General features: G+C 38.8%; 1 protein-coding gene across 6 annotated transcripts in view; it reads right to left on the bottom strand.

Moving 5' to 3' along the window:
- Positions 1-13,416, bottom strand: part of PDE1A (phosphodiesterase 1A) — a 218,950-nt gene that overhangs the window by 120,948 nt on the left and 84,586 nt on the right. The window contains exon 1 of one of the 6 annotated variants that reach the window (XM_021398641.1): positions 74-854. The exons of 2 other annotated variants lie outside the window; for them this stretch is intronic. In XM_021398641.1, the coding sequence (XP_021254316.1) occupies positions 74-293 (220 nt within the window). In that variant the 5' untranslated portion in view covers positions 294-854. Of the gene's footprint in view, positions 1-73; positions 855-13,416 lie in introns of those variants that run through there. 3 more of the 6 variants (XM_021398635.1, XM_021398634.1, XM_021398639.1) reach the window with 3 other exon arrangements.

Genomic DNA, 13,416 nt, shown 5'->3' with positions numbered 1-13,416 from the left:
AGAACTTTAAGCTAACAAATAGGATATAAAGTTCTTAATGTCTTCAGTTGAAAGAAACAATAGCATCACTTACCGAAAGATTGGTCTTTGGAGATGCTTTTTCTTGATTGTAACACAATCATCCATTTAAAGAGGGAAAAAAGACTTCTTCCAGCAAATAACTCCAAAAAGATCAGGGAGTAATCAAGAAACTTGTTCTTTGCTACTGTGCTGCAGAGAGCACACAGAATGATATTTTGGTGCTGGGGGAAGCCTCCCTCCCTCTTTCTGACAGTTGAGCAGAAAAGGGCCATAGAGGCCACATAAGACAGGCACGGCCGTGCACCAGCAAACCCTGCAGGCTGAGCAGAACTGGAGACAAGTTGATCAAAGCACAGAGTTGTACTGGATTCCTTTCAACTGTTCAGGAAAAAAGGGGAGCTTTGCCAAGTGCTACCCAGGTAAAAATGTGTTAGATTATTCCAGCCATGCGAGCACTTCTTACACATGCTGGTCAAAGTCTTAAATGCAGAGTCACTCTCTCCCTCGCTCTTTAAAACACACTGTTCCGAGGCTCAACTTTTTTTCTTCAAAATAAAAGTTGTGCAGCTGTTTCAGCATTCCCATGCGAGTACCTTCAGAAAGTTTGTTCTGGTAAAAGAACTGTATACAAATTAATGAAGATGGATGGATCTGGTCTGTGAGGCTGGCTCCACTTCAAGAGATTGTAATTATTTTACAATCTGGCTTTTATTCACTCTGGATGATGTGTGGATATAACTATGTAAATTAAAGCACTGCTCATAATTTTTAGCATTCATAACCTAATAACCTAGAGTTGGCTGAAGCTGAATATGGTGTTTGCAGCTGGTAGAACCATAACTACATAAAACAAACCGACGCTATGTGAGTGAGGAAAACAAAGCTGACCAAGTTCAGATAGCGACAGTAGCAAACTGTTACTATTCTCAAGATAAGATTTCAACATAGATCCAAAGTCAAGAGCTTGCTCTGACATCACGCTGACATAAATCAGGAAGAATTCAACCGCAGCAAACAGAGGTTGTAACAAAAACTGTAAGGCAGGAGCAGGACCGTGGCTCTCGATGGAGCGGTCACGAGTGTCTCAGCTGAGCCGCCATTTCCCGGGCACCTGCAGGGCTCCGTAACAAAGCGCTGCTGGCACAAGGCCCGGCAGGAAGCATGAAGCCTGGCCAGAGGAGCAGAATGCAAGCAGTGAGCCCTCGTCTGCATGTAGCTGTGCAGCTGGGCTGCGCAGTACTGCATAGCCCTCCTGCAGAACAGGAAGGGCCCTGCCACACAGAGCCTCCCTGCAGCCCAGCTCCCGCCAGCTCAGTACTCAAAATTCACTCAGCATGTGTGCGGTGATGTTTCTGATATGTGACAAGTAAATCAGGAAGGCTGGGTGTCTTTGTAAGAGGGAGAGCAGAAAAGCGGTACATCTACACAGCTAGGTGTACAGCACTGGCATTATCAAATTAAGCTTGAGAGACACACTAAGTCTGAAAAAAAAAGTAAGACAGGTAATGTTGAGACATGTCTTAGGCTGTATATAACTACATGACTAATTCACATTACATTATGGTCAAATCATTATGAATTTCACAAAATTTTCATGAAATAATGATGCATAAGAATGGAGAGATAACCAATATCATAATAATATGTATTTTTGTACATGAAAATATAGGAGTTCAGCAGATTTTTCTGAAACAGATAAAATCTCTTCCTAGATCTAAAACACACAGCTTACAGAACGGTGTGGCAGTGCGAAGTTTGTTTCACCATCCCCACACTACATGAAACAATTGCCATGACACAGTGACAAAGCAGTTAGTTAAAGGAAAAATGATCACACAGCCATCATCAATCAGTAATTTGTTGCTGATTCAGTTTTGTCCTGCCCCACTGTTTGTTTCTACTACTTTGAGGAGAGAGCTACACCTTCATAAGAACATCAGCTATCTTGATCAGGTCACAGGTTAGCTTTTGCCAGGACCTGAGGATCTTTCTTCAACAATATGCAGTGTTCAGACTGCTGTCTTATTTATATCCATTTCATATAGTCATGGTCTTACTTATTCTTGCCTGCCAAGATTCACATTTTTCTTCATGCAGTTTTCCTGCTCTGGATTTCAGCAATAATTTGCTGCTTTTTGAAGTGTGTTCACTCACTGACTATAGAGAAAATGGCAAAACACAAAGGAATCTCCCTTTTCTTTCTGTTTAATGTTATGTTATGTGTGTAGGGCTGCCGTACTTCTGTTATTCAGAGGGACTCAGGGTAATGATCCTGATATCTCCTGAGGGTTTCAGGGAAAAAAATCTTCAAGTCCTCAGTGAGAGTTATCCCAAATATGTTTTTCCACTGAACTCAATCTTTCATCTTGTAGTTTTACCAGTCCTGAAACCTCTAACACATCTTAAAAGTAATATTTTCTGGGCCTAGTCCAATGAACATTGTTGTTCGTGGGACTTCTTTCAAGCATGGCACTGAAAAAGGTACTGTTCAGGGGTGCTGAAGTTCTAGCAGTACAGTTTCTTTGGCTGCAAGGAATTCAAGAGTTGTTGAGAAAAATAAGAAAAATATGAATATAAAATAGCAACAAAAACTTTGGTTTAATTGCATTGCTTTTCATCCTCCAAACAGCCTTTTCCTTTGTCCACTCAGTTTTTATTCAACATAAGTCTATTGTTTTTTTTCTTAAAATATTCAGAAATCCGTTCAACTTGTTGACTGAGTATACACACAAATTTTTCAAAACAAAGGATTTTAAGAAAGATATGATAGCTTAATTAGACTGAAGCATGAGTCCCACTAAAATTACTCCTGCACTTGCTCAGTGGAAAAAAACACATGCATAAAATTCACCAGCATATAACTTCTGAGCATCCTATAGTGGTATGATTCCATTGTAGGATATATCTGGACCAGATACACCAAATGAAGGCATTTTTATTAGAACGAAGAAGTATTTTTCTTGAAAGTACTATGCAATTTTTAAAAATCCTCTGCAGATAATATTCATTGTACTTCATGCTTCATACTAATCTTTTCAATGTTAATGAGAACAGTAAAAATCTGTTCATCTCATATCCTAGAGATCTCTTATTTAATTTACCAACACTGGATGAAAATCAATCAGAAAATTCCAGAACTGTTGGTTTTCCAGTTTATTTTCCAATTATTGTTGCTATTGTTTGTCCATCACTAACAATGACTGTTCTTCTTGCTAAGCAATGCAAGCTTTTTTTATTTCATCTCTGAAGCATACGTTCATGTGAAAGCAGACTTTTACAACCAAAAGCATATAATACTTTATCACTCACAAAAATGGGGTTTCATCAACATGGAGATTTGGTGCAATAGTTATTTGATATCTGGTACTATTTCTCAAGCCAAAAGACACCACGTGAGCCAAAACTATTTTACTCTGCTTGTTTTAATGCTACATTTTTCTCATTGATCTGTAGCTCATTGCCAGAAGTCTAGAAACGTAATTATTTTTCCTACTGCAATTTCAAATCTGTTGGCAATTAAGATGGTAACTAAGAGGTTTGACATTTAAAACTTTAATTCATTATATGCTATAATCTCTGTTCTGCTTCCATAATAAAGCAAGGGGTCAGATACCCTCCCCTGTTGTTTAAGAAGAAGCAAGACAGCAAGTGGAGAGCTAAGTTTCATGCATCTGTTTATTTTCTGGACTAATTAGGATAGGAAAAAAAAACCCAATACTTCTATATGCTTCTGTTTACATTTTTGAAATGGAGAGATTTGAAATATAAAAACCTAAAACAGGGCTTGTGCCCATAATGCTATTTTAATTTTCAGTACAGTATCTTTTAGCAGTTCATTGCTTAAGACATTTGTAAAGTACATAGATCACTAAGTAAAGCCTGAGCAGGAAACTTTACTGTAAGAAATCAGTGTATCTTATGCATCTCCTAGCAAGATTAGTATTTAGGTACTTATATTATTAGTGGATCAAATCCATTCCTTAAAGGCTGCACACAGGCCAAGCATCTAAACTCCATGCATAAGAAGCAGTAGAGGCTCGTGTGAAATTTGTGAAATCTAAGTACGCCGCTATTGTCACATTGGCAAGGCCAATGCAAGGTCTCTCAAGGCTTTCCAAAAGACAGAATAGCTGTTACAGGCTGTTTGTGATAATGTAGGGGATGCACCTCTTAGCACCCCTTTTGCCTGCTTCCATTTCACAAGCAGGCACTCCTGAGCCAGTAAAACTGCCCAGCTGTCTGATGTCTTGTACTGTCCCCAGACACAAGTTAAATGCTATAGGAGATGCTGTGATTGCCTGCAACACAAAGGCTGAACTTTAACACAAGCCTGTTATTTTTCGTTTAGAATACTACCTACTCAAATTGCAGTCATGTAACGGTTTAGGAGCTAAATAATAGTTACTCACACTCTGCATATAGAGGTAGCTATATTACTCATATTACTCAGCACAGGTCACCCTGTCACAGATCAGCCTGAATGCTTTTTTCACTCAACAGCTCTATGAGGTTTGCATTAATCTTATTACGCTCTGCATACATAAATGTGTAGGACAGCCTCAATTTTTTTTGCGTTGACGTCAGCAAAATCCACTCTGAAGTTAACCTAATGACTTCTCGATGCTTGAAAAACTAGAAAGAACTGGAGATAACTGTGACTCATTCAGAGTGCAGATAGAAAAGCTGGCAATCATTACTGGATCTACTGTAGTGCATGTGGTAAAGTTCTGTGCAAACAGTTGTGCAGGTCTTTAAGATCTGGCTTCCCTTTTTACCCCTTATAAGTAAGAATATTTATAAAATTGTTTTATTCTCTCTTGCTTTCCCTGTTTACATGCACACACAAACCAAGCAGAGACTTACGTCAGTGCCGTCAGACAGGAGATTAATTTCCCTAGGAAGACTTTCCTACTCAGAGTACAGCACTGTAACTTGGTTTAAGAATCTTCCTGGTTCTTCACTTTTGCTTTTATATTTTTCTACATCTTAAGATCTGAGAAAATCAGTGGCACTGTTGCAGAGAAAAAACCTATGGCACTTCTTTCTTTGATATCTCTACAAATTTTCTTCATAAAAAGTATCTGGCAATTTGAGGGACACGAGTCATCTACAAGCCTCTGAGTCCCAGCATGATACTTCCCCAGAGTATCTGACCAGTCACTTCCTTTTTCAGATTACTTTGGATGTAGTCAGTCATCACCTGCAATACTACAGAAGAAGAGTTTATCTGCTTATGCAAGAGCACCTCCAGAAGGTGACTTAACCAGCATGTCTTAAACACGAAAGGGTGCCCACCCACTGATGCTATTTTTCTTTCCCTCTCTTCACTGACTAGACTATTAAACAGCTAGCTTACTCTAGGGGACAGGTTCACTGAAAATTATAACAAACTGAACTTGTATTTATCATTTTATGTCCGGGCCCCGAGAGTTGTGGTCAATGGAGTTAAATCCAGTTGGCAGCCAGTCACGAGCGGTGTCCCCCAGGGCTCGGTGCTGGGGCCTCTCCTATTCAACATCTTTATCAATGTTCTTGATGAGGGGATTGAGTGCACCCTCAATAAGTCTGCAGACGACACCAAGTTGGGAGGGCGTGTTGATCTGCCAGAAGGTAGAAAGGCACTACAGAGGGAGCTGGATAGACTGTATCGATGGGCCAAGGTAAACCGTATGAGTTTCAATAGGGCCAAGTGTCGTGTCCTGCATTTTGGTCACAACAACCCCAGGCAACCCTACAGGCTTGGGAAGGAGTGTCTGGAAAGCTGCCTGACAGAAAGGGACCTTGGTGTGCTGATGGACAGTTGGCTGAATATGAGCCAGCAGTGTGCCCAGGTGGCCAAGAAGGCCAATGGCATCCTGGTTTGTATCAGGAATGGTGTGGTGAGCAGGACTAGGGAAGTCATCCTGCCCCTGGACTCCGCATTAGTAAGGCCCCACCTCGAGTACTGTGTTCAGTTTTGGGTGCCTCAGTACAGAAAGGACATGGAGGTGCTGGAGCAGGTCCAAAGAAGGACAACAAGGCTGGTGAAGGGCTTGGAGAATACAAGGAGCAACTAAAGGAACTGGGGCTTTTTAGTCTGGGGAAGAGGAGGCTGAGGGGAGACTTTACTGCTCTCTTCAAATACCTGAAAGGTGATTGCAGTGAGAGTGGGGTTGGTCTCTTCTTGCTGGTGACAAGTGACAGGACAATGGGAAATGGCCACAAGTTGCACCAGGGGAGGTTTATGTTGGATACCAGGAAAAACTTCCTTACAGAAAGGGTTGTTAAGCACTGGAACATGCTCCCCAGGGAGGTGGTTGAGTCACCATCCCTAAATGTATTTAAAAACCGTTTGGATGTGGTGCTCAGGGACATGATTTAGCGGTGGGTTGTTAGAGTAGTATGGTTAAGATGCGGTTGGACTTGATGATCTTGAAGGTCTTTTGCAACCTGAGCAATTCTATGATTCTATGATTTTACTTAGGCAGGAGTATTAATCAGATAGTCTTAAAAGTAACAAAGGTGACAAATTATCCTGCACAACAATGAAGAAGGATGGTGTCTAGAATACCCCTACATGACCATGAATGAAGAAGCATCTGTCAGTTTTTTTCTGAGCAAAAGACAACAGAATAGGTGTTGGAACAAGAAACAGACTAGTTGAAGTAGTTGTCAAGTAAAGGCTGCAGCTCTGCAGCATAAGGAACAGAAGCCAGAATACAGACAGAGTGACATGGTCTGAAATACATGACTATAGACAAATAGATATACAGGCAAATACATCCATGACATACAGACATCTATCCATCTGTAAACAGATACTGGAATTTATCGATACCAGGAAATGAATACCAAAAATATAAATAGTAATGTCTCATAAGGACATTGATTCTCCAGATTAATATAGCTCTTCTGAAGACCATCAGCAGTATCACAGTTGTATTTTGATCCAGATTTTGATCCTATCTGATATTATTATGATTTTATACCCAGCATCTTCAGTGAACAGGGGGAATGAGAAGGAGAGGAAAGGAGGGGAAATAAAAAAGAAAAAGAAATTCTTTTGGGATATATGATGCTAAATTAGCACTGAAATATACAAGTCAAAACATGGCATTCTTTGGTTTTGAGCCTGTGCAATATTGTTATTGGCCATAGTGGATGGAATTGGAGTTTCTAGTGGAAAACACTAATTGATATGCCACATATTTCCTAAACGTATTCATATAATGACAGTCATATACTGGACAACAGAGTAACTTCTGATTGACATTATATAATTCTTTCAGAAGGTAAACAAACATGAAGTTGGGTTTTTTTAAATACCTATTTCAAAGAGTCAGTATAAATATTCAGTACAATCCATACAGATAGCAAAAATAGGTCAGAACAATCTCCAAAATAATCCAGAGAGGAAATAATGAGTAACTGTATCATACATTAAGAATGACTACTGAACAACAGCAAGATCGCAACCAAAAGAAATGATCTGCTAAACTGCGGTTCCCCACAGGAAATATATGGGCATTTAATAGGACAGAGACTGTGTGAAAAAGAATCAGAAGAGACATGATATGCAGCAGATGTTTACTCCTTGAAATCTTTTGGTGAAGAAAGTTCTTAAGAGCCTATGAAATTTATGAATTAAATGCACTGATTTTGTCTATATACAGTAGAAGCTCTCATCTGGAATAAAGAGGCAAAAATCTACCATAACTACTTCTCCACTACATAGATTTTTGCCTTAACTCATGTTCAAATCCAGTTTTACATTTCTTTGTGGTGGCAGAGTATGAACTGCAAGCAAACATTAAACAACTATCAGTCATACATGGTAGAGAAAACACTGTGAGACAACTGTAAGAATTGTAGGCCTGTTCTGATTAATAGCATATGAAAAATAAATAACATTAAAAAAAATTTCTTCAGGCAATTCTACTTCAGATATATTGATAAGATTTTATTTCATTTTAGGTTTTGAAAGAGATTAAGAGGATTAAAAGAGGAGTGGCTATCAGGAAGAGGGAGGTGACTGTCCCCCTCTACTCAGCTCTTGTGAGGCCGTGTCTAGAGTACTACATCCAGGCCTGGGGTCCCCAGTACAAAAATGATTCAGAGCTCTTGGAATGGGTCCAGAGGAGGCCCACCAAGATGATCAGAGGGCTGGAGCACCTCTCCTGTGATGAAAGGTTGAGGGAACTGGGCTTGTTTAGCTTGGAGAAGAGGAGGCTCTGTGGAGACCTCATTGTGGCCTTCCAGTACTTGAAGGGAGCATATAAACGGGAGGGGGTACGCCTCTTTACTTGAGTGGATAGTGATAGGACAAGGGGGAATGGTTTTAAAATAGGTTAGATATTAGGAGGAAGTTTTTCCACACAGAGTTGGTGACATGCTGGAACAGGCTGCCCAAGGAGGTTGTGGCTGCCCCATCCCTGGAAGCATTCAAGGCCAGGCTGGATGTGGCTCTGGGCAGCCTGGTCTAGTGGTTGGCAACCTTGCACACAGCAGGGGGATTAAAACTAGATGACCATTACAGTCCTTTTCAACCCAGGCCATTCTATGATTCTATGAAAATATTTTGCACTGCCTTTGTCACCAAGTCTACCTATTACTTAGCTTTCTGGAATTTCATTCATTTTTATTGGCTAAAATACTCTGGTCTATGCACAGTTATTGATGTTTTCTGGTTTTCCCTCATTAAATTTCTAGCATCCAGTTTGAGACATGAAAAACACATGCATTTCCCTTAGGATTAGCAGTATCTGGGAGCTGTTGCAGTGCCTTTTCTACCAGCTACTTGTTCTTCAGTCACATTGCCATTATTGGTAGACTAAATACAAAAGAAGTTGCAACAGCAGAAACTCTACAGGCAATAATATATCTTCTTACAAAACTGGTTCTTTGAAGTAGCATCACTAATAATTCTAGAGCTTTGCCTTCTGATTGAAAAAATTGGTTTTAAATAATGGTTTCCCTGTAGATGTCTTGAGATCTGACATTCATCATTTTCAAGTCTTACAAATAGTGATAAAAGAATTCTGAGTTCAGTTCTACCCTCAGATAGGTAACATGGTCGTAGACAAAAAAGTCTTGTGCATGACTAAGAAATCTATTATTCTAACATAATAACATTTTGATCATTCTTATCTTTCTATTAAAAAGATATTAATCAAACATAATGCTCACAGTAATGATCTTATTTTTTATTTCTTTCTACCTACATTCTATTTTGGCCTTTGCAATACACAGTGTTGGCTTTCAAGGGTAAGAAAACCACACAATTATATATTTTATTTTACATATAAATTACTTGTAATGCTTTCCTCCTTATACTAGATTACCATCTTCTCCCCACACACTACATCCCAAGCCTCTAATTACTGTGGTGACATCCATCTAGGTGTGCCAAGAATCTCTGTACTAGTGACAGAATGCTACTGGGAAATTTCTCTGTTTTTGGCATTAGCATTTTCCAGAGGAAGATAAGAAGTTGAAATTTAAACTTCAGTATATCACATATTTCTCTCTCACCTCCGAGTAAAGTGGATTCTTAGTATGGTTGAACTATGTACAAGACAGCTCTCCTGATAACTGTAGTGTTGATATGAGAGACATCTTTGAAATATATTTCAAATGCATTGCCTCATTTGACTTAAAAAGACTGTGTGCAAAAATGACAGAGAATCCTTCCACCTCTTGTTGGAGAAACTGAGTGCAATTCCACAAATATACAAATGCTGTATTTCCCCCTGAAAACACTGCTAAAGATCCCAAAGAAGGGTTTACTTGTGCATCTGTGCTCAGGACCTGATAATCCTTTGGATAGATTTTGACAGTCAGTGAATCTACAGGGGATTAGTCAGAACATCACCTAGTCAACAATGTTTTAAAATAAAAGCAGTGCTCAAAAGTATTCAGTGCCCCTCTTTTTTATCAAGGGTCAGACATTTGCCAGCAATGTAGAACAGAAAGGACGTGACCAGTGAATGTGAGACATAACAAGCGTGTTGCGCTTTATAAACACTGAATGAGTCATAGTTTCCTGCAAGGTCTCTGCCTTGATTTTTTCTCTTCCACTTCTTCACAGCAGTAGATCTTTATTCATTCATACATTCAGAATCTCATTTTAGAAAAAATAACTACAAAGCTGTTTGTGAACCACAAACTGCAAAAAAAAATTGAATATGCTTTCATTTTGCACACTAATCTGCCTGAACTCAAGGATGATTTTGCTAGTTAAATTCTCTGAGATGTTTAAATTTGGGTACGATAAAATCAGCTTTATTACTTATACAGTTATCTTACATATGAATTTAGAACACATGCAATGGACTGTGCTGCCAGCTTTAGAGAACAGAGTGTTTGCTTACCCACTGAAAAGACAAAGCGCACACCAAGGCACTGTTAACTGCCTGGTCTGGGGATGTACTGGGACATGCAAGTTGGTATTTTTCACACTGAAGTCTTAAAACTGAACTAGAAGCAAAAAAGGGCAGTATTTTTATTGAAATCTGTGGATTCTTTCAGTTCTCTCATGGAACTGATAGGTTTAAATGTTATTAAACTTTTTTCCTGAATCACAACTGAACAAAAAACCCACAATATTCAGTGAGAAAAAGGTTTTCCAGTATCTAGAAATGTATTGAGAACAGTCGGAAAATAATTATAAGAAAATGTAGACTTAAATTGAACTCTCTATAGTATCTTGTAATCTAAACAGGAGAAGAGGTGCCTTTTTCCCCCTTCCCCAAAGATGCCAATTTCACAGATCGTATCAGAATTTTACCACTCAGTTCCATTCATCCCCTAAAGGAAGGATGAACAGTTTTGCTTCACTCTTATTACAACTTTTTTCTATGGAAACTGTCAGAAAACACACAGGTTTGTGTTATGATTCTTGAATCTGGACTATATTTTGTGCGAACTTTCTGATTCAGAGCTGACAATTTGAACTAAACCACTGAAACACAGTTTAAAGGAGAGACATTAATGCAAAGTTGCAAGTTTCTTTTTTCAAATCCCATGAACTTCATGGTTTCCCTCTGCCAACACACTACAACATATGCATTTTCATTTTCTCCTTCTTACAAATTACTATGACAAAAGCAGAAGTTCCCATTGCATTCTCTGGCAAGTGTATTCTACATCAGAATTTGTTTTTGTGCTCCTACCCATTAAGTGTTGACACTAGTTACTAATTTTTAATCTCATTTTTATAAGTATTAAAATCAACTCTCTGATAACATTTAACATACATTTTTTCCCTTTAATGCAAGATATTCTCTACAGCTTTTAAACACCACTTGAATACTACTTCCAAGAGCACATTGTCAAGCAGTAAAATACTAATATACAGATACTAATTTAAAATTAATTATATAAATAGACAACTAGCACATTTTTAATTACCTTGCTGAGGAATTTCTAATTGAGCATGGATATCTGTACATTTATTAACGCTACTCTGTTGCTACCCTGACAAGACAGCTAGAACTGGCATTAACAAGTCCAAGATAACACAATTCAGTGCAGATGAACATTTGAAATAAAATGACATAAGACATGCTGGTTTGGTGTGGTGAATGGGTTCACTCTACACATACATAATCAGGAAAAAATACAGCAAACTGAGCATTTACACAACACATGAAGTGAAATGAGCATGTTACAACTAATGACTATGTGACAGGTGCTAAAAACAGTCTTTCTTACAGAGCATTTCAGATGTTTACGAACCTGGCTTTCTCTCTGACTCTATATAAGCAAGCATCTGTGCCCACACGACTTCTGTCAGTAAAATGTCAATTACTTCTAAGAACTACTCTCACTTCCATGAGTGTTACTCACAATGTTACACACAATTGTTACACATAATGCAGTGTTACTCGATGATCTCTTCATCCAAATTAGTCATATTACTTCTTCCATTATATTCCCTGACCCTTAGGAAATGATCCTGTAGTGAGATTACAGGGGCCAGCTCAAAAATTATATTACATTTTACGAAAACACACAGTCTAAGGAAAACATTATGAGCTAAGTAAGGTCAATTCTGCTGTTTCAGCATGATCATTTTTTTGGAAAAGAAAGGTGGGAAAGATTATGGCAATTACAGGAATATATCTGTATAAAAACAAGTTGTTTTTTATTTCCGATAACTTCTATCTTTCATATTGCTGTGTATACCACTGTTTATGGTAAGAGGAAGGGATTTCCCTGGTCTGAAGAACCATATCTTCTGGAGAGGGTTCAGAGTGAGTTCAAAGAGCAACTGCGCTGTGCAGAAGCTCATGTTACAAAGCCAGGATGAGGGAGAGCAATGAATTATACTTCCAAGTGGCTCAGCATATCAAAAGCGAGAAAAACAAAGAAAATAACCTGACTGAAAGAAGGGAGTCATTAAAAGTTCCAACATAGCTGAGACTTTTTGTAAGCACAAGGAATAACTGCAGATTTAAATTGGGCCCTTCCCAATTGGGCTGCCATCAGTGAGAAAATAAGCCAGAAAGTTAAGTTCTTACAGTAACTGGTTCTGAGGCACCTTACATTCTCAATATTTTCTTGCTATATCATGAAAGATGAACTTAAATATGAAATAGTATTGCAGATGCAAAAGGAAATTGTACTCCATCTAAAGCTGAAAATTTAAAAATGGCAAACACACATCCCTGAAAATAGGGAAAAGTAGGAGAGCTGATCGTTCATTATCACAAACATGTAGTCTAAACTTCTGATAAAATTAAAAAAAAATCCAAAAGTGATAGTAATGAAAGACTATTTATTCATGACCAGTTAGATGTGCAATAGATGTGCAACATTTTGAACTCCAGATTGAAACTGTGAACATTATGAAGGATATAAAATCGCTTAAGACTAACAGTGAAGGGAATTCAGAGCTCAATATCAGATACGAGAGCTGTTCTGAAAGTAACGTCTCCTATTTTATTATGTTGGCCCATGACACCAGAACCAGATGTTGGTGGTATGGCAGTAGAGGTTGAACCTTCCCACCAATATTTCATTACATTTGTTGTCATGCAGCAGATGGCAGCAGATGGGCAGTCTGACAAAATGGCATCTGACATGAAAGTGCATTTGAAGCTAAGATGCATCATTGAATTGCACCTTGTGGAAAAAATGGCACCCACTGACGTTCACTGATGCTTGCTGAATGTTTATGGAGACCAAACAGTGGATGTGAGCACAGTGAGGTGGTGGGTGGTGTGTTTCAGTGGTGGCAACAGCGATGTAAAAGGGAAGCCATGTTCTGGACGGCCATGCATAGCTGCCACACCACAAAATAAGAGCATCTTGATCAGGTCATCCACATGTATCAGCACACTTCGACTGGAAACAATGATGGCAACATTGGAATATCACAGTTTGTACCAGGCAGGTTCCATGAATGCCCACACA

The sequence above is a fragment of the Numida meleagris genome, chromosome 5, assembly GCF_002078875.1.
Source record: "Numida meleagris isolate 19003 breed g44 Domestic line chromosome 5, NumMel1.0, whole genome shotgun sequence".
Lineage (NCBI taxonomy): Eukaryota > Metazoa > Chordata > Aves > Galliformes > Numididae > Numida > Numida meleagris.
This window is presented reverse-complemented; position numbering and strand designations above follow the sequence as displayed.